The 27,982-nt window shown below is 42.5% G+C and overlaps 2 protein-coding genes across 2 annotated transcripts in view; both read left to right on the top strand.

The window, feature by feature from the left end:
• Window positions 1–183: 183 nt before the first annotated feature.
• On the top strand, window positions 184–7,432 carry si:dkey-111f13.5 (trichohyalin). The gene is made up of 6 exons (XM_037547112.1): window positions 184–343; window positions 1,172–1,362; window positions 3,190–3,435; window positions 5,287–5,414; window positions 5,702–5,771; window positions 6,936–7,432. The coding sequence occupies exons 1-6, from the start codon at window positions 223–225 to the stop codon at window positions 7,089–7,091; spliced, it is 912 nt and encodes a 303-aa protein (XP_037403009.1). The 5' UTR covers window positions 184–222; the 3' UTR covers window positions 7,092–7,432.
• Window positions 7,433–8,210: 778 nt separating this feature from the next.
• The window catches only part of efnb3b (ephrin-B3b), an 87,365-nt gene continuing 67,593 nt past the window's right edge, over window positions 8,211–27,982 (top strand). The window contains exon 1 of the mRNA XM_017710258.2: window positions 8,211–9,343. Coding sequence (XP_017565747.1) covers window positions 9,219–9,343 — 125 coding nt within the window. The 5' untranslated portion in view covers window positions 8,211–9,218. The remainder of the gene's footprint in view (window positions 9,344–27,982) is intronic.

Below are 27,982 nucleotides of genomic sequence, written 5' to 3'. Positions count from 1 at the left end.
CTTGTACATACAGTTCAACAATCAAACACACAAATGTCTTGTCTCACATCCGTTAGTTCAATTTATTCTCAAGTGCCAAGCTGAAGCAGTCTTCTGTTGTGTTGTTCAAGTTGCCTAGAGACCAACTTCAGAGACAGAGTGAGGGGAAAGCAGTAGAGGAGGGTGGTGTGTTTTTAAGTACCTAGTTCTGGTGCTCTAGAGGACAAGGGGCAGTGGAGAAGAATGTCTACCCCAGCTAGAATAACCCTGAGTGGGACCAGAAGGTCAGGCCTGAGTCCTCTGAAAAGAATGGTCAGCAGAACAACTCTGACCACTCAGAGGGTCCTCCATACAGACGTTCTGGGTAAGTGCCGAATCAGTAATGAGCACGTTGATGCACTCTGGGTATATTTGTAATTTCATTGCATACCTATTACAAAACACTTTGATCTCTCAAACGGTCGAGCGCGCACTCTCTCTCACTCACTCACTTTCCTTCTTTTCCTTCGCACCCTCTTCCCTTACTCTTTTTCTTTCCCTACCTTCTCACACCCTCCCTTTCTCTCCACTTTTCTTCATCCCTTTCTTTTTTATCTTTTTTTTCCTTTTATTATCTTTACCAATCTCTTTCCTTCTTTTTCTTTCTGTCTTTCTCTTCCCTTTCTTACTGACACTTTCTCTTTCAACTTCTCGAACCTCACACCCTTTTTTCTCTCTCCCTTTCTTTGGATCTTTTTCATTCTTTTGCTTCCTGTTTTTTTTTTTTTCCTCCTCTCTCTCTGTCTGTCTCGTGTGTGTGTGTGTGTGTGTGTGTGTGTGTGTGTGTCCTCTTGTCTCTCCGACACTCTTTGAGAAACTTTCACTGCACCCCAGCATTCAGAGAAGCGGCTCTCGGCTACTCTACAATATCATTTCTGAGTAGAAGGCCATGCAGAGCATTCTCTCACTCGTAACAACCTGAACACAGCCCTGCAATGACAGTCCCTTAATTGCTAGTCTCCCTCTCCAAAGCTAGACAAATGACTGTGGCCTTTTCAAGCACTGTATGCACACCCTTATCTCTCCAGCGACCCATAGTTCAGCTAACTCCCTGAAAGCTCCCACTCCTTTAGACCTGTCTATTCTTCTGGACTGACATACTTGTGGCTCTCATATAGTAAAAGGAAAAGATCTGTTTTTTCTTTTGCGTTAGGAGAGAAGCTTTGCTCTCAGTTGCCTGCTTCCTCCTCCTCCACCATGGATATTGTCTGCACATCAGTTCCGGACTCTTCCACAGCATGGCTGCCTTCGGTGGAGATGGCACAGCCCGATTACCCCTGGGTGGAGGAGTTTCAGCAGTGGGCTGAAGAAGAAAAAGAGAAGGCCCTAAAGCTCCAGGAAGAGGTATCTCGAGTGTTTCTCTTGAGCAGTCCTCCTTCAACCTGCTCAGAGAACCCACTGCACAATTTAAAGTAGTACTGGCCTCAACACACCTGATTCAGCCCATGAGCTAATTATCAAGCCTTCCATCAGCTAGATCATGTGAGGCAGGAAGTTGAAATGTTTTCCACCATTCTGGTCTTAGATACCACTGTCCTGCATATTTTTTTGACTTCCCTGTTCTAACACATTCACTTCAACACAGGATGGACTTGTTCATTGGCTGTAGTAATAAGAGTAATAAGTCACCAGTCCAAGGTCTTAATCTACACCACATTTCTGCTCCTTCTGTCAAAATCCTTGTAGTTAATCATTCACTACTGGGAAAGAAATGTGAGGTGCTTGATTACGAGTTTAGAAACACTATTTCATGTGCAGTACTGTGTATGGCCACCCTTGCTTTTTGATTTCCATTCAAAATGGCCATTAAGTTCAAGCTTTTTCTTCTTCTTAGATTGCAGAAGAAAGGGGGATGTAAGTGAAGAAAGCAAGAGTTCCCAAAGTGGGGTTCAAAAAATGAAGATCTAGAAAAAGGCACACTTAACAACAGCAAGACCTGGTAGGCCACAAAAATGGTCACCATCAGATAAACAGAACTCAACGCTTTCGTCTTTGAGAGTGTGAAGAACATTGTTCTACTCATGCTTCAGATCCAAAAAAAATCCACTAGTGATTCTGTCCATCTTTCCATTGTGACAACTCAACACTATGTGCCACATCATTGAATGTCTTTTGGATTATTTGGATTTTGAGAAGCAGAAAATGCAGTAGACTTTAAGACTGAGATGATGTGGAAAAATACCCTGCAGATTTCTTAAAAAGCTGAAAGAATGGAAGTTGTAATGCAGGCAAAGTTGGGCGTGTTAAATACTAATGAAATTGAGACTTCTGTGTAATTTCCTATTACGTTTTCTGCTGTTTTCTCAGGAAATGAAGTAAATGAGGGCTGGACTGACTTTTGCAGAGTACTGTGCATTAGATGAGGGATGCAACACACTTTTGTCAATTTTAAGTGTCCAAAACTACAAAAGCATGTCTATTTGAGATAACTATTATACATGGTTTGAGATGTGTGTGATGATTTAGACATGCAGTCTGCACAATGGTAATAATGGTATAAGCTTCTATTACGTAATGCCTTCATTTTGGCCCTTTAACTTCAGAAGCAAACTAACAAACTTTGTCATTTTTTACGCTCAGTAGTTGATTGTATATCAGTGTGCAAGCAGGTCTTGAAAAGATGTAGCTTTAAAAGAAGCTGTTCTCTTGAGCAGTGACAAACTTTGTGCTATTTTGGGAATGTCTTGTTTTGCTGTGCTTCTACTAATTGTGAGCAGCATTGCATTTTCACAAACTCTCATCTCTGTTGCCTCCTAGAGGGAGATGAAGTGCATGTGGCATTAGCAGTTAGGCAGCTGCCATTGTATGTGTGTGGAGCAGTGAGGAGACCTTGCGTAATGGGTTGTAATTGCTTGTGTAATTGCTCTCTGGGGAGAGTGTATGGCAGCCAAAGCCCGAAACTGCTCTCATCTTCAAAAGCTCAGTACAGTCAACCCTGCCAGCCCCGATCATCCATCCTTCTCTTCCCTTCTCTTTTATCCCTCCCTCACTCTGTCTCTTCACGCTTTTCCCCACCTCTCTGTCTGTTTCTCTTTCCGCTAATTCCTTTTCCCCTTACTGTCTTCCTTAATCATTCCCCTAACTCATCATTCAACTCCACCTTCTTTTCATCCTCTATCTTTTCCTTCATCCATTTCTCTGCCCACCTCTTCCATTGCTTTCTCTGCATAGTGTCTGAGAGCCCAGTTCCAGGAGGCTCTGCAGGCCAGGGAGAGGCTGGAGGCAGAGGTGATCCAGGGTCAACAGGCAAAGCTGCAGGTTCAGCTCGAGGCTCACTGTGCTGGCCTAAGGGAGCAGATGAAGGAGGAAAAGAAGCTGGAGGTGCAAGAGGTCTGCAGGAGGCTGAAGGAGGAGATGAAGAAGGAGGCAGCGATGGAGAGGGAAAAGGAGATGAGGGTCATACATGAACAGATGGAGGTGGAGTCATTATAGCAGAAGCACCTTCCTTGTATTTCCACTCACTGGCCACTTTATCAGAAACGCCTTGTTTCTAGGTCCACTACAATTACAGACTGTAGTCCATCTACTGTCATGCATAATTTCTGAGCTCTCCTCTAGCCCATTCCCCACTGGTCAGTTTCTGACTACAGTACCACTTCTGACCAAATATTATATGTGTGGTAGACCTTTCTGAACACTTACACAGTATTGTAAGCGGTGCAGGTATGAGTGTATCAGAGTGGTGCTGCCAGGGTTTTTACACAGGGTCAATGTCAATGGTAGGTTGAAAAGTAGCCAAGAGCAGCAACTGACTATTGTATAAGGAGTAGAAGATTCTACATCAAATCTGCATCAACAAGTGGGCTACACTGTCTAAACTCTTCAGTCTCTACAGCCTTGGTTGGAAATGAGAGGGAAATTTTCTATGGACCTCAGAGTTTGACAGCCAACAGGAAAAAAATCTTCCTTGGAAAACATGATAATTGTGGGGTGATTGTGGGAAAGCAAGTGATGAGAATGGGCAGGCGCAGCAGAGGCAGTGTCTGGCTATAGAGGAAGTAAACATCTAAATTCAAACACAAAGACAGGTGTGAGGCTATGGTAAGGTTAAGAAAACACTTAAGAACATAATGCTTTCAAAAGTATCACTTGTTCTTAGAATTATTCTTAACAAAAAAAATTCTTAAGAATAAAATTAAGAAAAGAAATACATTTAAGAAGATTTTTTTTCCCACTTAAGACACTTTGGTGAATCCAACCTTTGGTTTTATATGACTTGAAATAACTGCCTGGTGGCGTTGCGAAGATGGCCGCCAAGTGAACAGATTGTCCTAACAGGACTTTGATATTACTAGATTAGCCTGGAATCTTGGAAGGCCTGATTCCTGCAAAGGTTGCTGATTTTCCTGCTGAAACATACAATTTAGTGGGGTGTGGATATGGATATGATGAAACTCTGGACTCCAGCCCTCCGTTTCCCCACCACTGTTTTACAGCTAATAACTAGCTTTTAAATTTTAATGTATTATAGGATAGAGTGTCTCATGTAGCGGACCAGTGGTTTCCAGCTCCGGCCCTGAACTAACCCCTTCCTGCACGTTTCAGTGTTCTCCTACTCCCAGCACACCTGATCAAACTAATCAGCTTATTAACAAGCCCTTTGAGAAGAAGTGTTCCATAGCCAGGATTGAGCAATGGGTGTGCAGCACTAAATGCTCCATTCCTAAAAAAAAAAAACAAAAAAAAAAACCCTCTTTCCATACATGCCTATTAAAGAAAAAAGTATAGCATTCATTCGTCAAGGTACAACCATGGTTTAAGGTACAACAGTGTACCTTTTAAATGAGTCTTTTTCCAGTGGTAAGGTACATTTTCTACATTTTCATAACCTAATATTTTAAAATGGAACAGTAAATTAAAAGGTTGGAGGCAAAAGAGGGTATGTGAAGCCAATACAACTTCTAAGTGCAACAGAGTATGGCACAGTTATGTTTCCTAACTAAAGGTACTGAAGACCTACCTAATGAGAGAACCACCCTAGAAACAGTTTAGTGCCTTTTTTCTGAGAATGTACCATCTCATTCTCTTAGATCTGCTGATATTCCTCATTCTTACCTATCTACTGTGAGTGCTTGATCATTTAATGCCACTGGCCCTAAGCTTTGGAGCACCATGTTTCTACACTTTAATTCACTCTGACATACAAGTCTTGTTTTAAAGACTTGTTTTTGATGTCTTTATGGACTCTTTATGAGTCTGAGAAAGACAGCTTATAAATAAAATCTATATTTATGCCTCTATCTCTCATGTACGCTCTGGCACACACAGGAGCGTGTGAGGGAGCATGTATTGATGGCTGAGCAGCATGTGAGGGAGGAGTGTGAAAAGGAGGCTCGGAGAGAGAACCAGAACCTGCAAGACAGACATATGAAGGAAATATCTCAACTTCAGGACAGGCAAGAGCACACATACACACTCTCCCTCACTCTGCCCCATATAACACTTTACTGCAGCAGTATTTCTTCATTAGTCTGTTTCACTTGGCGCTCACTCGCTCTCGCTCTCTCTCCTTCCCTCTCTTCCTCTGTTGCTCTCATTTTCTCTGTGTTTCATTCTCACCTTCTCGTCTCTTTTTCAAACTTTTCCCCCTCATTGCTATTTCTGTAACTTGCTTCCTCATCCAACTTTCTCTAGTGTGTTAACTCAGCTGGTTTGAGTGTGTGTGTTCCTGTGTGTGCTGTAGGCTGCAGCAGCTGCAGGACAGTCTGGTGCGGGTCTGCAGGGAGCGGATGCAGTACGAGACGGAGCTTAAGGTCAGCACTCGTAATGAGGTCATCATGAATAAATGAACAGATCCAAAATGGGCCTGACTCCAGCACGGCATCTGCACCTCACTAAGCTAACCAGCACAAACACAGCTCTCTCTCCCTCTCTTCTCATGCCAGCACATCGCCTGACTTTTGTTTTCCGTTAAACTTTGCTGACATCATTGCCTTGGCTTTATCCCTTCACCTGCTCTTCTTCTTCTCTCTCATCCAAGCACAAAACGTCGCTGCCCTCATCCAGCCACTTCCTCTTCTCCTCTGATGTTTGCAGCTTGTGCTCGTTGTAGTTTTCCACCTGTCTAACTCTATCTGGCCTTTGTCCTCTTCAATATTTCACTCTTTGACTTCCTTCTTTTGCAGTGTTCTCTCTCTCTCTCTCTCTCTCTCTCTCTCTCTCTCTCTCTCTCTCTCTCTCTCTCTCTCTCTCTCTCTCTCTCTCTCTCTCTCTCTCTCTCTCTCTCTCTCTCTCTCTCTCTCTCTCTCTCTCTCTCTCTCTCTCTCTCTCTCTCTCTCTCTCTCTCTCTCTCTCTCTCTCTCTCTCTCTCTATGTCTATGTCCCAGTCCATATCATAAACTATGCTGTGAAAACAGCCCATTTTAAATTCACTGTTTCCTTGATGTCACAAAAACCCAAGGCAATGCATCCAAACCAATTTACATATTTCCACCTATTTTAATTTAGAGTAATTTAGCTCTGTCCATTCACACTGAGATTATAAGTATTTTAGCTCTAAGTGCTTTTTGACTGCCAATCACAACAGATCTTATTTACATATTAGTCTTAAAGGCACAGCAACAAAAATGGCCTGTATAACTTCTAAAGGATACAAAAGGCTATGTAAAAAAAGAATTATAACTGTTTGTGTTAATGAAAACTACACAAACATTGTTTGCAAAAAGCTGCACTGACAGAAGAAAAACATTTAGAGATTTCTCTTTCTTGCTCTCGCTCTCTCACCCTCTCCCATTTATGCAACATTTCAACATTTTGGAAAAAAGTTATTGAAAGTAGAATTGTAACAATAATAACATCAAGAGTAATCGTACTTGAAGTTGTATCTCTCTCTCTCTGTGTGTGTGTGTGTGTGTGTGTGTGTGTGTGTGTGTGTGTGTGTGTGTACACCCCCTCCCTACACACCTTATCTCTCTCAGAAGGTACAGGCCAGTTACAGACAGTTTATTGATCTGACTGACTCCTCCCTCCACTCTGATTACCTGTTAAGGCTTCGTCGCCTGGGCAGAGAACCGGGCCTCATGGAGACCTCCACCCAGACTGACGATGTCGGCCACAAACCCTCCATACCCTGAGCTCTCGATGTCTGTCTGCATGTCCATGTTTTCATGTTTAATATGATCTACTTTATGGAAGAATCTGTACCAAATGACAGTAATAGTAATACTATCAGAATCCTATCATTACTGGCAGATACTTGCTTGAACAAAATGATCAGCATCAGACAGATTTTTAGACTTGAATGGTATCTATTTAATGTATTTGTTGTACGTCTGTTCATATTTCCAGGTTTAACCTCTGTAGTTAAACATGAGTTTGTTAGTTTTGCTGTAAGGCTTACTTTGCCTGCACAGAATGAAAAATGCTACAATATATTGTAGTTAGATTTTGGTATACATGAGCAGCAATCTGCAAAATATAATGTACTGTATTCCATTTTGGTACACTTGCACTCCTTTTCAATGACTGATTCTTTTCCTTGTGGTGAAGAGGCTGCTATGTCGTGCTGTGGCCACTAGGTGGCACTACAGGCAAAGATTTACAACCCCTTTGATTCCGACTCCCTGTCATCAGGTGCTTTGGTCTTTCATGTAATGCAGTAGCCTGGATTTCTCAGCGGATATGCCTGTTTGTAGGTACTAGATATGCTGTGGAGACAAATTCAACCGGACTGTGTTAAACTCGTTTGCATTTCTGAGCCTCAAATGCAGACGAAGGCCTCCAGGAAAGGCTCTGGTGTCCCTGTTGTACGTTACATCTGAGTTGTAAAGTTGTTATTAGTGTCGTTACCACGACCGTGAAATGCCATTACACGCACTGTTACCAGCGAATACACTGGGGGCGCTGTAACTCGGAAAGCTTTCAGTGTGCTATGGAGGGACTGTGCGTGGTGCAGGTGTACGAAAGACCCACAACGAGGTCTCCGTTCATAGAGGGTCCTGCGTGATCCGCTGCGGGACACAGAGACCCCCATCCAACACGCACACGGGAGAAAGAGTGGAATAATAAGGACTGATTGAATTGGGGACGGCAGACACGCCTTTTACCGCCTCCTCTTACCCCCCCCCCCCCTCCCAAAAAAAACCCTGAGGAAAAATCCGCTCCTTTACTGCACTCACCAGCCGGAAGACGTGTTTTTTTTCTCCCCAGCCTACACCTCCCCTCCTCTCTCTCCCTCCCCTCCCTCGCTCTCCCTCTCCCTCTCTCAAACGAGTCAGTGTGTCAGTGCGCTGCGAGCGGCTGGATGAGGCTCAGCAGAAGGTTTTTCCTCAGCGAGGAGAAGGAGATACTGGCTGCCTGAATGACGCTGGGATTATCCACTTCATTCACATGATCCATATCATTCATATCACCCATCTCCGGGCGGGACGGAGGAGTGGGGTCTTTGCATAGAGATGATTATTTTTCTGTCTGCGTCTCTAGGACATAAATCAGTAGAACATCAGTCGATGTTCTAGAACGTTGGCTTTTTGTACTTTAATTGTTACGTGTGCTTTTGTTCTCTTATTGGTTGATTCTCTGGATTGTGACGTGCTCAGTTTATTCCAAACCACTGATCTGCTCGACAGGAACCTTTTGGATGAAAGAGCAAAACAAAAAAAAGGTCCAGTGAGTGAAGAAGCACCGCGGAGTTACAAGTTGAGTCTCGGAGGAGAAAGAGATAGAGGAAAGAAAGGAAAACAGAAAGAGAGCAGCAGTGTGGAGCGCTGAGGATGGGACTTGGCGAGGGAGAGAAACACGCTCCGTCTTAAACAGTCACCCATCTGTCCTCAGGGTTTCAGTTCGAGCCTGCGTTCTCACATTCATCTCTGGGGAGGCGAACAAAAAGAGAAAAGCCCAGTACAGAAGAGGAGGAAAGAGGAATGGAATCGAAGACGAATCATAGAGACGAGTAGAGCATAATAAAAATCAAATCTGAAAAAAATAAAGACTTCTTTCTGCCAAAAAAAAACGTCTTCACGGATCTCTAGTGCTGGAGTTCCTTAGCACGCGCAGGCAAGAGAACGTTTAAACACTAGACTTTGTGGTTAAAGCTGCTTTTTAGGCTTCATATCTTCAAGAGGAAAGTGAAAGCCTGGTCTGTGTGCGTTAAACTGCGGTGTGATCTCCATGCGGGCTCCTCACACTCGCTGTCCATCCACACACTGACGGGCTGCAGCTTCAGCCAGCAGCGGCTCACCGGGGGCAAAACTAGCCGAGCTATGATGGGTTCAAACGTGGACATGGCGAGATGGAGCTCTGGCATTCTGCTCATGTTCCTGCTGGATTTAGTCGGAGTGGCGGCGACCAACATGGAACCCATCTACTGGAATTCACTCAACAAAAGGTAAGAGAGATTAAACTGCCCCTGATCATCTTCTTACCGGGTGTTTAGTCAACGACATGGCTCGGGAAGTCCGTCTACCGTCTGGGAGGAAAGACGGCTCCACAGTCTGGCCCTCTTTAGTGGATAGCGAAGGTGCTTGGTGAAGTTATGAGCATCAGCGAGCGCTAATAAATGCCACATTGCATTTCCTCAGAGAGTGATTTTGTTGCTACGAGGCGCTTTTTCTTTTCCCCGTTACTCCCTGCAGCCCTGCTCAGCGTCTCCAACACACGCGCTGCACTGCTTTCGGAAAAAAGAGCTCTCGCGACTTCGTCCACGCGCGCGCACCTGCCTAGCACAACATTTAAAGCGCTTTTGGTTTAAAGGCTGCACCTCCAAGCGAGGATAAGCTCGGTGCGCGTGTTTAAACTGCTCTCCACGCTCGCTCCTCTCGCATACTCTCAATCCAACAGGCTGAACGAAGTGCACCTATTTTCAGCTTTGTTTGGAGCCTCCGACTATAATTGCCTGACCCACAACTTTAGCTCTGCTACCACCCACTAAAAAAGCACGTTAGCAGTTTTACAGCTTCGGACCGCCAGTCTGTATTTTTCCCTCCTCGAATGCGCGCAAAGCAGCGCTCTGTGGAAAATCTAGGAAAAAGAAACTCGAGAACGGTTTGATCTTATGCTCAGTTTCTTTTTCTGGGAGTTTGAGCACCGAGGAATGAGCCGAATTAGGGCTGTGAGTAAGCAGCAGGGGGGGCTCCCCCCTCCCCCCACGCCTTTTAGTCCTGAGTCCCCTGTTTAAGTGGTGTCCTCCTCGCGCTATGTAGGTTATGAGGGGCTATTAGAGATGCCACGAGCTCCACGAACACCAAAGAGCCTTTTAATGCCTCCGTGTGGCAGATGCTGCGGGGCAGCACCATGGCCGTGGGCAGATGCTGCTAATGAGAGAGGGGGTGGGGGTAGAATTGTTTGTTAATCTATAGAAGGTCTGGGGGGTCTGATTCCGAGTGTGCGCCTGTTTTGGTGCTGTTATTTTGGAGGTGAGTTGACCTAGCCTGAAAGTGTGCGGTCATTAGATGAGATTAGGGGAAAGCGCTGGGTTTCACACTCTCTTTCACACTCTCCGTGCTGCACGTTGGTCTGCTTTCACACCGTGGAAATTATGCACGAGCCCGGTTAAAGCCCTCCCCCCCCCCCCCCGCTGCACGTGAGGGTGGGCGATACGAGCTGTAGTTGACATCATGATATTTTTCCGTGTCGATATGATATTGTGATATACACAAGTATTATTGTTTAGCTTATCATAGTAGCCACAGTATAGTAAAATTACCATAGGACAAAGATGTAGTAGTAGCGATGTGCAATGGCATTAGAATCAAATGTTTTTATTTTATTCACCTGACTGCGATTGTAAGCCTATAGAAATATAAGCGTTATGCTTCTCTGTGATGCTGATCTAAATTTAATGTTTATGTATCGCCATTGGCATGAGCAGATATGTGCATTAAAAAGTATTGTATGTAAGCATTGGCCTATAATTCCCATATTGCTGGGTCCCTACATATTGGTATTTACTTTTATACCATTACAGCTCCCATCTCTACCTAAAACCCACACATCATGATATTTAAGATCCCTTACATGGCCAGGGCCCACCGCTGGGCCCAAAGTATTATTACACGCTTCTATAACCTAAGAATAGCTCAACTAGTTTGCACTGAAGTCCCTGTAGTTATGGAATAATAAGCCTTAACTTGGGTTACTACACTAAAATAAATGCATTTGTAAGCCTAAAGAAATAAATGCCATATTTCCCCATCATGCCAAGCCAAGTAGATGCAGTTCGGCATTTTCTAAATGTTTCTGTGTTGTCTCAACAGATTTGGACAAGTAAAATACTGTAGATCATCATCAGCTCAGAGTTCCTATTTTGGTGCATCCCTTCATAGTGGTATCCACTTTAATACCCTTCTACCTCCCACCCCTGACAAAATCATACAGCGCACACACATAATATGGCCTCAGGCCACAAATCTCTCTTCAGCAAAAAGGATGAACAGGCACTTGTGTCTTGACCACTGACTATGCTGAAGTTCCTTTTTACCTGTGCAGAGACATCTGTACTGTCCTGTGTGGTTGCTCCGGGCTAAAGCAATCTGCAGCGCTCAGAGGAAAAACTGACCGTATGCAGCGTATTGTGGGCTCTGCTGCCTATTTAATGACCTTGCATTAAATATGGTCTTTGATTAAACATCAGGTTGCATTAAATGTGACCTTGACCCCACTTCACCTTCCACTGCTTTGATGTTCACGGTTTCAGCTGCAGCATCTCTTTTCCTTTCCCTTCCTTTTTCACTCCACCTCTTTCTTTCTTTTCTCCTGCTCCTTCGCAGACTCCTTCGTTTCCTCTCCCCCTCTCCTCCCCTCCATCTCTCCTTCTTTCTTTCTCATGATGGCGCCTCCACTCTGAGCACCGAATGAAAACCACATGTAGCATGTAGCGGGTAATCATGGCACTCGGCTCGTAGGAAGAGAAAGAGAGTGAAGGAGCAAGTGAGAGAAAAAGAAAGGAAGAGAGTAGAGAAGTAAGGGGAGATAAGCAGCAACAGCAGGGTGCATCTTTAAATGTGGAGAAATCAATATCCTTTAAGCCGTGAACGTCAGCATGAGTTAGCCTTACGAAAATGCAACTGCGGCATGAGGATCACCTTGAAGACAACAAAGAAAATCCATACTGACCCAATGTGTTGTATGTAGCTACCGTCTGGACACTGTAATTTAATAAAATGGTGAAATTGGTATTCTGTTAGATCACTATGGCTGTAATTCTGGAGTCTTGCACCCTATGTTGATAGTTTTGTAGGCCTTTGTGTGTCTAGTTGGATTTCAGTGACTCAGACATGAAAGTACATATCTGCACTTTACTGTCTTGACCTGCTGACCTGTGTTGTCTGTGTTGTAGATGGGCAGGAGAATTGGCGTAGTAATTCTGTTGAAATCTGTCTGCTTTAGCCAGCTTTGAACGCATCTGAATTAGACCTGTAGCAACAATATTGCATGTTTCTCAGTGTATATATATCTCACAATAGGACAACAGATATGCTTAATTTAGGTGTGTTAAACAAAGGGCTTAGGAAGGAACACGTTTTCCTAAGAGGTAATGCACACAATTATAATATTATTGTATTATAATCTCAATTGCAGTGTCATACAGTAGAGACCCCTATTCATTTATGTAAGTACAAGTTATTAATTTTTCAGTAGATATTTTGAGGAGATGAGCTATAAGATAACCCCACTCGCATAAGGAAGAGGAAAATGAAAGTCAAGAGTGGTCAGATAATATTAAGAGACTGCTCTTGATTTAGATCTGAGAAATCCACAGGTGTTTCTGTCCATCCTTCCACTCAACACTGAGTCTGAAAGAATGTGTAGCTGACAAGAAACCATTACTGAGAAAGAAAATGGACACAAAAAAATTGCAAATCAAATAAAAAGCTGCTGGTGTTCTCAGAACAATGGACTGTCCAGACCTCAACATGTGTTTAGGATTACTTGGATTGTGAGAAGCAGAAAATTCAACCAACAAAGACTGAACTTTGGCCGTGTGGAAAAATGATCTGTTCATATTTTTCTGAACAACCAAAAAGAGAGGAAAATAAATGCTGAAAAAGTTGGTTGTTTACTTGTTGAAGCTTCTTTGTAGATTTCTGTTAAATATATTTTCTGAAACCTGGATAACTTTGACTGGAAATTTTATGAAATTAAATGTCTCTGACTTGCACAGTACTGTTGATCATCATGTATGATTTCACTCCCCTTATAGACAAACCCAATTTAAATGTGTGCTTTAATTCTACTTGAATAAAAAAGATTCTATCAACACAACTACTGAATACAAGTGCAAAATGTTGTTGATGTAATACATTTTATTAATGTAGAAATGATGTACACATTTCAATCAAGTACATTCAGTACATCACTTTTTTAAGCTGTTTAAGCTGTGTTTAAAATGGTGGTGGTCAGGTTGATAGTGGACAAAACACCTAGTGGCCTCACACCTATTATGGTAACAAACCAATGAAAAGATTTGATCATACTTCTCCTGGTAAACAGCTTTTTTTTTTGCACTTGGTCTTAAAAGATGACATGAAGTAAGTTGGTGTGTGTGTGTGTGTGTGTGTGTGTAATTGCAGACTCAGATAAGCAGTTGTGTTTCACTGTAAGTGTTTGTGTACTGTGATAAATGCTGTCGGGGAGTATGTGTGTCCTCATCCTCTTAATGCTGCCGGTGACTTGTATTACAACTATTTCCTCTCAAACACACATTAAAATTTAATCCCCTCCAGATTCTCAATAATTAATTAATAGCTAGCTAATTAGCTCTGGATAAAAGGCTGGTTAACTGGGCTAAGTGTATCAAGAAGAGACGATATGGGGAGGATAAGAGAGAGACATGAATGTTGGAAGTTTAACTCGGGAGGGTGAAAGGGGCTGAAATGAAGTCACGATGTTAGTGGAGCGGATATGAAATCCAGAGCGCTCAACCAAGTTTTTGTTATATAATCTTTTAAAATGCTTATATAAGGCTACTGAGAAATTGTTTAGACATCTTTAAAACGGATGTGTAGCTGTAGGTTTAGGAGGTTTAGGAGGTTTATCTCACAGCTGATTACTGAGGAAGAACATTTTAAAGGACTTGTGTGTTGCTTAGAGTTTGTGAAGCATCATTAATTTGTGTAACTAAATTGTATTAGAGTTGATCTGTTGAGGCTGGCTGACTCCAGTTAGAGTCCAGTTTCTATTAAAGCACTGTGGTCAAGGCAAATTAGGTTTTCTTCTGGGAAAGCTGAAAGCTCAACAGTGTTTAGCATCATCTAAATCATTAGGGAAAAGGTGTGTGTGTGTGGTGCTATGTGAATAAATTAGTGTGTGGGTGGGTGTGCTTGTGGTCATGTGTGTGCAACAGAGTGAAGCCTCAGCTTTTCTATTGTTTGGCGTCTGTCTGGGGCCCCTGCAGTAGTAGTAGTGATTTGTGGGTGGGTGGGTGTGTGTTTGGGGTGTGCTAGAGGCTTTACGAGGCCTCAGCAACAGGAGCTGTGAAAATGGCTCTCAGCTGATGTGGCAGAATAACTGCATTGTGCCTGCAGCCCCACCACTCACTCACACATACACAAGCACAGCTGAAGTAACAGGGCAGAAAGCAGTGGCATGCAGAGACTAGGAGTGCATTCATAGGCCCTTTTATATCCTTGTAAAACTGCATAACCGGAAAAAACAGTGTGCACAGACACAGACTAGGAAGAGGATGATACTAGAATGAGTGAACATCGTTGAAATGAATATGTATTTTTACTGTATCACAGTCCCATATCCTCTTCCTTCACTTTTTTTCTGAGACTTAAAAAAAGTTGGGAAATGTACAAATGAACTATGATTCCTTTGGGAAATAAAACCACACAAATGTTACAAGTGGAACTTGGGGGGATAAAATACAAAAAAAAAGGATATGGGCCCTTCAGAATACACTGAACACGAAGGGCACTCATACACACGGATAATTTCATTACGTCACGTTAATAGATGAAGGAACTATCAGAAAATGTGAAAAATATTGTGCTCCATTCAAAAAGCAGTCCAGCCTGAAACGTTCCTTATGACTTCAATGTAAAGTACGAGTATATATAAACAAACGTCTTGGTTTTTGTGACATCAAGAATACAAGCTTCTAAACGGCAGCATAGTTGTCATTTCTGGACCATTCTGGACCACCAAACTATAGCAGAGGGCTTCAAACCCAGACCTTGAATCCAGTTTTAGGTCCTGGATTTTATGAATACTGGAACTGAGCTCTTGATGGAACTGATTGGCCATCTAGTGTCATTCAAACTGGATTCAGGATTCAGATGTAAAGACTTCTGGACTTGTGTGAATACTACGCTTTGAAACTTTAGCAGTGTTGGCATGCTGTATCAAACTCTTATTTTAAAAAAAGTGAGGATAAGTCAGTTTTCAACAATATCAGCCTGTTAAATTTTCAACAGTGCGACATCTTCAAACCTGATACTTGTAGCATCCATAATACAGACTGCAGCAGATTCTCTCAGAGAGCAGAAACATTATCTATTATAAGCAGACTTACTGATGCAAACCCAAAGCTGTTCTGACGCGTGTGTTGCGCTGGGTAAAGCTGTAGATGTGAGAACACCCCCGAGGCATGGCCTCTTGTACCTTCACTGCGTGGCGCTCCACAGTGTGTGTGTGGTCCCCCCAGCGTCTCTCATCGGCTTGCTGTTTGTCTGTGTGTGTGTGAGCGTGTGTGCAGCAGCCATCAGCTATCAGCCATCGGGCCCCAGAGAGCCGCCTTCTTCACCCCAAACAGTCGACAGCAGATGGGCAGAAGTCATATAAAACACAGCAAATCAGTAAAAGCTGAACTTCACAGTCACCCTTGTCTCTTTTTTCTCTTCCTCTGTAGAAGTACAGTGCAGCAATAACACTGTCATAAAGGGCCTCCGAACCACCTGCTGCTGCAGATGTTAATGCAGGCTCTCTCTCTCTCTCTCTCTCTCCCCCCCCTCTTCTCTTTATCATATTTTCTACTCTCTTCTCTCTTTCCTCCCACACCCTTCCTTTTTTCTCTCTTTCTTGTCTACTTGTCTCCTCCCTCTTTTTCTTTTATCCTTCTTGTTTCCCCATTTTTTGTCTCCTACCTCCCTTTCTTTCCCCCTTCTCTTTTCTCTTTCCTACCTCACTCCACTCTTTCTCTTTTTTCTCTCTCTCAGTTAATTCAGTCCTCACGTCTGTGAGGTCACATGGATGTTTGGCTGGGCACCTCAGCAGTGCCTTGTAGAGCTGTGTTTGTAAGTGTGTGTTTGCTCCTTTCTTCATTCAGTTAGTTCACACAGACCCCTCGGACCCCTCCACTAATCAGGATCATCCTCTGCTGCTGCCAGTGGGTCCAGCTCGGGTCAGACGTGAACACACACCCACACTCACACACACGCTATGACTGGTCTTGTGGAAAAGAAGGGCAGAGGGGGGAGGAGTGAAATGAAGGAGAGGAAGGGTGACTGACACACACATAACTGATCTGAGCCACAGTTGAGACAACATTTCTGCTTTCTCCTTCTTTTTCTTTCATTTTGCCTCTTTTGCTCTCTCCTTTTTCTTTCTCCCACTCCACTGCTTTTTGCCTCCCTTCTTTTGTTTTCACATTGCAGTTGCATCATATTTTAACATTCTTTTTTCTTTTGTTTTATTCTTTGTCTGATGCGTATTCTCATTTTTTCGCTCTCTCTCTTCTTTCTTCCTTTGCTCTCTCCTGATTGAGCAACCGCCCACCACCCACACCCTCACCTTGTCTTACCTCAGAAAATTGATGGCATTTGTCTCTTTCTTTTTTCTGTTTCGTCATTGCCATTCTCTCTTTCTCTTACATTTCCTCTGTTCTTTCTCATCTTTTGTTTTTCTCATCTTTCTCTCTCCATCACTTTTCTTTTCCTCTCTCTTGCTCTATCTGTCCCTTCACCTCATCTAGTTCTAGTTTACACCCCCCAACACTGATTAGTTCCGCCACTAGTTCATGAACTCCATGCTGCTCCAGTTCGCCGATCGCTGAACTCAGTGTGTGGTGTCAGTCGATTAGCCAGAGGCTAACTTCTCCCCTCGTGTTCACAGGCCGTATTACTATAGATTAGTATGGTCTACCCCGGCCTTCCTTTATTGACCCATCACTCGCACTGCTGCATGCTTCCTCTCCATCTGTTTCTCACCTTTCCAAGCTCTTGTGCCACTGTACGGAAGTCAGCTTGGGGGTATTGACTGTAGTGGCTGTAGATAAAGGTAAGTGGTTTTCATGGGTTCTCATGCTAAAGAAATGGGTGTGGTACTCACTCCCCCCCAGCCCCCAGGCCATTAAAACATTCAGGCTCAAAGGCTTTATTTCACTGGTCTCTTATCTGTTTGGATGGCTTCCTCAGAGGGGTCAGTATCAGGGCGTGGGTGATAATTGCTGGTTCCAGACATGTAGAATGAGGCAGACAGCGGCAGAAGAGACTTCTGTTAATTGTGTCTGTTCACTGCTCATCTCTGTTGTACTGGGCTCAATTTGGAGGACCCAACCTGCTGATAAAAGTCATTAGCGGGGCTGCATGCAGTCAGACAATAGTGAGACAGTAGTGTCTCCTGTACAGAGATCAGTGCAGATATCTCAAACGTAAAGATCAGTATCAGGACAAGCCTGGGCCTACCGGCTCTTGGCTAGGGGTGGGTGATACGAGTTCAGGACGATAATGATTTTATATTATACAAAATAACGACAATAAGAAATAATAACAATGCATTAGTAATAATAATTGCTAGGCGTATTACCCACCACACAAGTAATAGTGTTCATAGGCACTCTCAATTGTTTGCATAATATTTGGAACAAAATCTTTTATCTTATTTTTCATGTTTTCACATGATTTGAAAATGCCAATTAGCCTTTATATTATATAAATATTTTATGACGAACAAACCAACTTTTTCGTATTGTTTGAACAAACCAGAAGCCGTTTAGATTGTGTGAACACTTCATGACAAGTGGACCAGTAGAATTAGTTTTAAATCTTGTTACATGATCACGTCAGTGTTAAGTGTTTTTTCTCTCTTCTCATTTCAGAGATTCATTTGATTGCAGCAGTGATGAAAGGGTGTTTTTAAGTCAGTTATCTTAGGAGAATTATTTAAGCTGTTGAAGTTTTATTTGTCTTTGGTCTTTGGGGCAGAGCTATATATTATTTACTATGGTGGGGCTCATTACTGCATCCATAGTATAGTAAAACCTACATCATGCGTCAAAGTCACAGCGGAATTCACTTTTATACCAGTGTACCCTCCCCCACCCCTTACTCCAGACATTTGAAATGACCCAGGTGTGGGGATTGTGTTTGCTGAGGCAGGTACAGCTGGGGTACTTCAGCCCTCCAGCTGCTGGCCCCCTGGGGTGGGGTCACACATCTAAGGCTATGCTGAGCGGAGCTGATTTCTGGTGTGTAGGCGGTATGGCATTGCTTCGTCTCCTCAGGCTTGTGGAGCACAGAGCCAGAAATCATTTGCATTCGCCTGTTCCGCTTAAATGGAAAAAGCCATAAAAATACAAATTGGAGACGCAAGAAAAACGGTTATCAACGGAATCACAGATATCGGTGTGTCCATTCAAAACGTGCCCGTTCAAAACGTTCTTCCTGTACCTTACTTAGTAGTGTCTGGCTGTGCTGTTTCAGTGATAAGTGTCTCCTGATTTTGACTGCAGAGCGATATGAGGGATTGTTAACGTCAAGGCTAAAAATACTTTGACAGGGAGTTTGTGTGGGGGTGTTTATGTGTGTGTTGCCAGCACATACAGCCTAATCTTGTCTTGGTTCACTCAGTCAGGAGGGCTTGTTACAAAGTGAGCGCAGTGATGTGTGAGCATGTATGTGCGTCCATCTGTAAGAGCTAGTTTGTAATTGTCAGTTAGGGGAGCCAGAATTTGACACATGACCCACTTACAGAGCATGAGGGATGGTCAATGGATCACGACCCCGTAGGATTCCTGTCTCACACACACACAACACACACATGCACACGCTCTTCCCTTTATGTAAAGAATGGTTTGCAGTACTCATAATATTGCTGACAAAGCAAGGGCCCTATTCCAGTCCAAAGAGAGAGCTCACTGACTCACACTTTTGAGTATGCATGGTAGCTCAATTGAAATTTTTGATGGGCCCCAACGTTTCCTGACTTTGATGATTGCTTTCTTTTTTCCAGACTAAAGTGTAATTGAAGTCACATTAAGTGCTATTAAAAGGGCATTACTGGGAATCAGCCTGTGCTGCTCAAGTATCTCAGAGAACTCTGCTCTCCACTGCATCTGTCAAGTGTTTTACATGAAATGAACTGCTAAGCCATTGTTCCTCTGGATTTGGAAAGCAGTGTGGTGTAAAACTGCTAATCAACTGTCTCCTAGATTGGAGCACAGCCTGGTTTCAAACTATTACTCCATGGTATTCTAGATTTGAACACTGCATGGTTTAGAACAGTGGTGTCCAGCCTTGCCCGCAAAAAAGGGCCAGTGTGGTTGCAGGTTGCCATTCCAAACAAGCAGCTTGTTTAATGAATTTATCATGTGATGTGCACTCCTGTTTTGTTGGAACAAAAACCTGCTGTCACACTGGTCCTTTGTGGACATGCCTGTAAAATTTGGAACTATGTTTTAGAACGGAACATAGTCTAATTAAGAGTTTACTAAGCCACTGTCTTCTAAATTGGAAAACAGCCTGGTTTAGAACCACTAAAACCTGGTGCTCTGGTTTAGAATATTAAGCCATCTCCTTCTAGATAGAAACACAGCCTGGTTTAGAACTAGTGTGCTGCTGTCTTCTGTATTGGAACACAGCCTGGTTCAATACTCCGTGGTGTTCTGGGTTGGACAACAATCTTGTTTAGAGCTGCTGAGCTATCACATTCTATATTGGAACACAGCCTTGTTTAAAACTATGAAACCGTCATCTTCTAGACTGGAATACAGCCTGGTTTATTGCTACTATCCTACTCCAGGTTGTTCTAGGTTTGAAAACAACCTGTTTTAGAGCTGCTAAGCTATGATCTTCTAGTTTGGAACACAGCCTGGTTTAAAACTGCTAAGCCATTATCTTCTAGACTGGGACATAGCCTGATTGAGAACTCTTAAGCACCTCTTTCTCTAGATTGGAACACAGCCTGGTTTAGAACTGCTAAGCTACTCTCTCTGTGGATTTGAACACTGCCTGGTATAGTGAAGGTTCTAGAATATGATCTGGAATGTTCTTCCTGTCAGTCAGAGAAGCAGCTGCAAATCATTAGCCTTGTGCTCTATTGTCTGTGAGGGGTTGCTTGTGGTAGAATTGAAAAACCTGTTGGATGGAAATGCTGCAGGCGAGAGCAGCTCTGGCTGATGGCGTGCGTTTACATAGAGGACCAGCAGCTCCAGTTTGGCCCTGTAGTCGTCATCTTGTTTTAATATCACTTCAGCCCCCCCCCCCCCCATTTGATTCGTTAAATACATCCCAGCAGCTGCACTACACATCAGCATGCACTGTGCTCTCTCTCTCTTTCTCTCTTTCTCTCTGTCTCTCTCTCTCTCGCTCTATCTTGCTCGCTCTCTCTCTCTCTCTCTCTCTCTCTCTCTCTCTCTCTCTCTCTCTCTCTCTCTCTCTCTCTCTCTCTCTCTCTCTCTCTCTTTTTCTCTCTCTCTAGCTTTTTCTCTCTCTGGCTTTTTCTCTTTCTTTCCTTTCTGCAGAAAGCGTTAACACACACCCTCACATGCTCGGCAGTTAAAAAAAAAAGATGTTATAGCTCTGAGTGTTGGATCGAGTCCAGCTTCAGGGGTTAAATTTCCTCAGAGGCTCAAACCTCTCCTCTCTCCTCTCTCTCTCGTTTCTGTCTCCCTATCTCTCTCTCCGTCTCTCTTCCTTCTCTATTCTTCAGTAGCGTAGTACTGTTTTTTTTTTTTTTAAATACCTCTGGCCCCTTTTCTGTCTCTCATCACTTCAGAACAAAAGAGCCCTCCTATGCACCTCAACTAAACATAAAACTCTCTCTCATGTACCGGGTTTTGCAGTCATGTTCACCCAGCTACAGTCAGTCTTTCACACAGAATGATTCCTGTCTGTGTGTATGCCCTCCACCCTTGCTCTATCCTGTTACACTGGGTTGGCAAAGCTGTGCATTTGCACATCTTAAATTATTGCTCTCTCTGTTTCTTTGCTTTTCCTCTTTGTCTTTCTGGGTGGTTTAACTTGTTAGTGCCAGTCCCACCATCACTCACACACACACACACACACACACACACACACACACACACACACACACACACACACACACCCTACTCCTCTGAATAATTCTGATTTCAAAAGCCACACTGAATAGGCCTGATTGCCTATCAACGTGGTGTCAAAGTAATTTAGCAGCTCTTGTGAAAGCCCAAGAGATTTCAACCTGTTCAGTTCCTTTTCCTTCCCCTCAAAACGACAAGAAAATCAATTCTTCCTTACTTTCCCCTTGTCCCCCTGTGTTTTTCTCACTTTTCTTTTTTGCCCCATACTGCTCCTGTCTCATTTCTTTCTCTCTCCCCCTCCTTCACTTACTCTTTGCTCTTTCTCTCTCTCTTTGTCCCATATTGCCTCTCTCTCTCTCTCTCTCTCTCTCTCTCTCTCTCTCTCTCTCTCTCTCTCTCTCTCCCTCTCCCTCTCTCTCTCTCTCTCTCTCTCTCTCTCTCGCTCTGTTGGAGGGCAGCTGTAGAGTAGCTCCAGCACGACGGGAGAGAAAACAGATGGAGTGGTTTTCTTTCTTTCTCTTTCATTCTTTCTCGCTCTCTTTTTCCCCTTCTCCCCTCTCCCGATAGAGAAAGGGGGCAGAAGAATGCCATGGGGGGAGGGTGGTGGTGGTTTGGTGGAAGAACACAAAGACTCCGCAATGTCACAGACCCCTTCAGTTCAGCAGCACTGCGAACGCTCAGGCCTGTTTGATGGATGGATGTGTGTGTGTATGTGTGTATTCATGTCTTTGGGCTGCAGTAGTCTTGTTTGTTTCAGAGATAGATGGTGGGCTTTTTTTGAGTGTGCTTGTTCACATCTTGTAATGACACTGTGTATTTCCAGTTCCCATGCTCTGCAGACTCATGCTGTGTGTTTGTCTTGAGGTGGTGGTACTAAAGTTTTGTGGTGTGTGTGTGTGTGTGTGTGTGTGTGTGTGTGTGTGTGTGTGCGTGTGTGTTTTTACCTCTTGTGTTTTCTTGTTTCCCATGGCACCCCAACTGTTTGTGTGCATGAGTACATGTTTGTTTTTGTACACTTTTAAGACAAAATTGTTCTGAAGAAAACCCAGAGAAAGAGTGTTGACAACAAAATGATCCTGTGTGCATTTTAGCTAGTCTCTAACATCATAACATATAAGTACAGATATGATACACATGGAACCTTACATGCATATATACTGCTGTTGGCTGAGCAAAACCTTGTGTTAAAGTGATACATTTACAGGAGAAAGAAAAACAAACTTTACTTTTAAGTCAATGAAACCAGACGTTTTTCCAAGTGTTTTGGGGCACTTCTTTTAGTCCATTTATCACAAAATTGACACACAATTTAAAGGAAAATAGGCATTTTCAAATTATGCCAAAAACTGAAAACCAACAAAAACGGAGATACAGGATTTTGTTCTAACAGCAGCAATATATACATTTGGTTAATTTTATTTCAAGTATTTGTTCACCCGCCTCTATTAGTCTTTCATAATTGTCACATAATATAAATGGTTATACCTATGAGACATTATTGTTTAGGGGTGGGCAATGTAACAATATTTATTGTTATTGTAATAGGTTACATCATATTGTGCCCCGGTACACTTTTCTGAATGTGTCCTGAATATTGTCAGTAATTAAAGAACACTGAATATCATAAACTTGGATGGTTTGCAGTGGAACAAAACTTTAGTTTTGCACAGCCTAATGGCATAATCAAGCCCCATTGACTGGATTTAGTGCAGTGAAACACTGAGGAAAATCACTGTGCTCATAGTTTTTGTTCTAGTATTTGTAAATGTGGCACTGCTATTTCTTTTTTGTCTGTTACGAGTTATCAAACTTATTCAAACAAAATCTATCAAACAGAAAAACCTGAGATCGTTATGCATGTCATGTATCAAGAAAATGTCTTACGGTAGTCATTAGATATTTTTGCTGTATCACGCGCCCCTGTTGTATAACACATACATGTTTATTTGTAATAGATAATAAATATATTACTTAAAAACACAGTCAAATAAATGATATATATATATATATATATATATGATGTATTTATTTTTTACATGTCACAAAAAGGTATATAACCGTGTGTGTGTGTGTGTGTGTGTGTGTGTGAGAATCCTCTCTTGTTGAGGCTGTATCTCTGTCTCCTGTAATGTGGAGTCATCATGTACTCACGTTATCATTTAAGCCCATACCACACACACACAAACACACACACAAACACTAGCACACACTGGTCAATAACTAGGTTGAGGTTTTCATTTAGCCACTGACTCTGGTAGTGGAAATAGGAATGTGGGTGGCCTCACACACACACACACGTTCTGTCTGAGAAAATGAGTGATCTTGTACAGTCTCAAATGTCAAACATATCAATCACTGCTCTGTGTCTGTATGCATTTACATTTCTGTCTGCAAATGAACATTCTCCTCTGCTTTCCACTGCTCAATATTTCTCTCCCTTCTCTTTCACTCCTATTTCCCTTCTTTCTCACTCTCTAACACTTTTCTGTCTTTATTCTCTCCCTAAGTGTGTGTGTGTATAATATGCTCATATTCATTCTCTCTCTCGCTCTCTCTCGCTCTCTCTCGCTCTCTCTCGCTCTCTCTCGCTCTCTCTCGCGCTCTCTCGCGCTCTCTCTCTCTCTCTCTCTCTCTCTCTCTCTCTCTCTCTCTCTCTCTCTCTCTCTCTCTCTCTCTCTCTCTCTCTCTCTCTCTCTGTGAGCAGATCTAAAGTACATAGTTAGCTCTCTTCATTCTGCTGTGTTGTTGAGAGGTCTGTGCCAGAGTTCTGTCTATGTTAAGATATTGAGTTTCACTTGTGTTTGGAATAGAAACAGGCCACAGAAGAAACCTATCTGTCTTTCTTGCTCTCTTTCTTACTCTCTGTTTCTCTCTCTCTCACTCACTCGCCTGTCTGGGTCTTGTGCTTGCCCATGTCAGGAGTGCTGTTGACTGTCTTTTTAGAGGGAAATATCAGATTATGAAGGAAAACACTGCTTCCTCTTCCTTCACTCTGCCCCGGCTGCCTACTCTTGTTTTTACACTTTGCCTATGAAACAGACTGATGGCTAAAAGGACGAGGCTGGAATCACAAGCTGGACAGGCTTTTTTCACAAGCATTTTTTTTTTTTTTAGTATATAAACTTTTCTCAGCCCTCGCTTTCTGTGTGTGTGTGTGTGTGTGTGTGTGTGTATGCATGGCCAGTTTTATCCCACCATATTAAGGGGCCATTTGCTAACCAAAACCATAAACAAAACAAAAAACTTTGTCAATGAGGGCGTGAAAGCGAGTGGGAAAACAACAGAAAAATGGCCTGTACCACTTGACCCTGTCTCAGGGGGGTGTGAGCGATGGCTGGATTATCCCCGTACACACACCCCCTCACGGACCCCCCCTGCGGTTCCGCCCCCGTGTGGCGCACTCTTCTGTCAATCATTTCACAAAGCTCTCTGTCTGTTCAGGGATTAGAGCCTCTCTCTCCTCTGGCTCCATCCCTCCATCCCTCTCTCTGTATTTCCCCTCCTGCCTCCACTTTAAAACCTCCAAATATCTCCTGCTTCTCTGCACAGCTTTCTTCCTCTCATCTCTGAAACTTTACTCTGTAAACATGCATTACAGCAACTTGAAAATACCAGTTCAATAGCATTGATTTTGGAAGGTTTGAATGAGTTATTTTAAAATATTCAGTAAATGAAAGAAAAAGGCTGTTTCAGGCTTGGTGTATAATTTTTATCGTTTATATTCCCTTACTGTGAGACTAATTCCTTCAGTCACACATTCACAAGTATTTTAAAAATTGATCTGAAGCTGGAATGATCCATTTGAACTGAATCATGATTCGGTCAGTCATAAGTCTATGGAATCATTAGTGAATCTTTGTGATGTTCTCCTCCTGTTCTCTTCTAAAGTGTGCCTTTTCTTCGTAATTACTTAGTTCTCATTTTTGCCTGTGTTAATAGGTCTTCTCTACTGCAGACAGACACAGTCAGTCTTGCACTCTCTTCTTTCAATCTGTCTGGTTTTTTGTTCACTTCTGGGCTATAATCCCTTTGCTCTTTTGTTTACTCAGAAGCTTCTCCCTCTCCTTCTTTCCAGTTCTTGTAACTCTCTGTTCAACCCGTCCATCTGCCCTCATCCCACTTTCCTGTAGAAAGATAGAAGTTGGCAGGACAGCTAGCCTTCAGCCACAGCTCACAAACCAAGACAGCCACACACACACACACACACACACACACATTACCCAGATTACATATTTTGTTGACTTTTTTTGTTTGTTGAGTGAAAATACATGAACCCGTCCTTTGCAGAGAACACTTCTGCAGATTTTATTGCAGATTTTTTATTTAATTTTATTTAATTTTAGTTGTTTATTTGCTGAATTTCTGCATATTGCTACTGTCAAAACTTCCAAAATGGAAAAGGACAAAAATCATACTTTACTTTCAATGTAAGTCAGTAGAACCAGATCTTTTTCCAATTTTGCGCCAATTCTGTTGGTCCAATCGTCATGAAATCTACAGACAACGTAAAGGGCAACAAGCATTTTCACATTATGCCAAAAAAAGACAAGAATGGAGATATGGTTTTGTTCCATCAGCAGTGAAATATAGAATATATACATATTCTGACAAAACATATAATTTAAGGTCAGCAATTTAATATAAATTGTGCATAAATGTGTGTTCTCTATAGAGGATTTGTCCGCTTATTTTCACTTATAAAATCGACATATGTGATTTGACAGGGAGTGTGTTCATACTTTCCCACCCTTTCATCCATCTCTCATCACTCTCTCCGAAACATTCTCTCTCTCTCTCTTTCTTAGAAATGGACAAGAGTACACACAAATCAGGTTCAAATGTGTCTGCTACTGTTTTATCAACACAACGTTTTTGTGTCAATTTTTACAGATAACTTTGTCAGATCACATAAGCAGGTCTATTTGAGAGCCAAGGTGAGTGTGTGATGATTTAGGTGTGCAGTTTGCACAATACTGATTGGTGTTGATTGTCAACTGCATTAGCATTTTAGCTCCACTGTAACACTAAAGAAGCAGGTTTCAGACACATGACATGTCTTATCTGATGGACTATGCCTGGGGTAAAGGTAAAAATGGAGTAAATTAAATTATATGTAGAATTATCTCTTTAATGTCAGTCCTGCAAACCCCACTCCCCCACCTATACACATGAACACACACACCACAAAAGTGGGTGACTGCGGGAGCCAGGCCGGGTTCTGGCCCACGTCCGGATCTTTCCTAGAGGTTAAAGTGATAATCCTCTGAAATCCAGAAATAATCTGAAGCTCTAATCTCTAAGAATGATCTGGGAAAGAGGGAAAATTGTGCTGTTAACAGAGAAAGAGAAATAGATTTTAAGATATTTCTGTAAATTCTTCTCAGGACAAAAATGTCCTGGGGGGGAAAAAAGAGAGAAAAACAGACCAAACATGTAATATCAGTGCAACAAAATGATTCTGACTGTGAAGTATTTTTGTTGCAAAAGTTCCGTGTTTCATTGTTATTTTATATAGATAGATAGATAGATAGATAGATAGATAGATAGATAGATATAATATATATAAAACCCCACATATTAAAATAAATTGCTTGTGTGAGAGAGAGAAAGAAAGAGAGAGGGAGAGTTTAGATGATGAGTGTGTTATCTCTGCTCTCACTACATTTCTTCCAAATGAATTGCCTTGTATACTTTATATTGGATTTATTTTCTATGGTTCTCCTTGACACATGAGATTGATGTACTGATTAAACACATGTTCATAACTGAGAGAGAAATGGAGAGAGAAGAGAGAGTGTAGGTTCGTTACAAATAGCAATTTTTAAACAAGTCTCTTTCTCTTCTCTTCCCTTCCCGTTCTTTTTCCTTTCTCACACACACACACACACACACACACACACACACACACACACACACACGCATGCACGCACTTTAGATGTCTGAGGATGGTAAAATGCTGCCAAAGCAATTGGCAACTTTACTCATTAACTAGAGATTACAAGTTAATCTAAAACCACCCAAATTTAGATAAATCCCCCCTCTGACCCCCTGCCCTCTGGCTCTTTCTCACACACACACACACACACACACACACACACTCACACTCACACTCACACTCAGAGTGCACACTGAGGGGCTCTGAATGTGTGCAGTCTGATCCACACATGGACACACAGTCGGATGCGAGAAATTTGATTAGGATGAGCACACAGACTTTCCTCAGCTAAATCTGCCGCAGCCACGTCTGGGAATCTTTGACTTTTCAAAACAGAGAGAGGGAGTTTGGGAAGCTGGAGATTTCTGGGTTATTAATTATATGTGGTGCAGAAAGAGAAGCGAAAGAGAGCAGGGCTCTATAAACCTCCGGCAAACCGCTGTTCTATAGTTCTCAATACAAAAAGAAGAAGAAAAAGAAGAAAAAGAAAGAGGGAGAGAAGGAGGGTAGGGAGGAGGGAGAGATAATCCACGCTGCTATAAGCCGCGTCATGCTGCTGTTTCATACTGCCGCGTCACGGCAAGAGCCTTTGTGTTAAAGCATCTTTCAAACAGCATCTCAATATCTCTTTTCTCTCTCCCCTGCCTTCCCTCTTTCTCTCTCAGACAGTTTTCTTTCTCTTTCTCTTCCTTCTTCTTTCTGACTCTCTTTGTTTTCTCTTTATTTTTCTTTGTTTCTTCTCTTTATCTTTCTTTTTTCTCTTTTTCTATCTTCCTGTCAGTCTTCTTTCTTTCTTTCTTGCTTTTTTTCTTGCTTTCTTTCTTTCTGTATCTTTTGCTCTCTCTTGCTCTTGCTCTCTCTGTCCACAGTGA

This window comes from Pygocentrus nattereri, chromosome 2 (assembly GCF_015220715.1).
Source record: "Pygocentrus nattereri isolate fPygNat1 chromosome 2, fPygNat1.pri, whole genome shotgun sequence".
In the NCBI taxonomy this organism is placed as follows: Eukaryota; Metazoa; Chordata; class Actinopteri; order Characiformes; family Serrasalmidae; genus Pygocentrus; species Pygocentrus nattereri.
This window is presented reverse-complemented; position numbering and strand designations above follow the sequence as displayed.

Excerpts from the sequence above, each read along its gene's own strand:
- si:dkey-111f13.5 (XM_037547112.1), top strand. The coding sequence starts at position 223 with ATGTCTACCCCAGCTAGAATAACCCTGAGTGGGACCAGAAGGTCAGGC. Across the intron at positions 1,363-3,189 it reads CCCTAAAGCTCCAGGAAGAG|TGTCTGAGAGCCCAGTTCCA; the intron begins GTATCTCGAGTG and ends TTCTCTGCATAG. Across the intron at positions 5,772-6,935 it reads AGTACGAGACGGAGCTTAAG|AAGGTACAGGCCAGTTACAG; the intron begins GTCAGCACTCGT and ends TATCTCTCTCAG.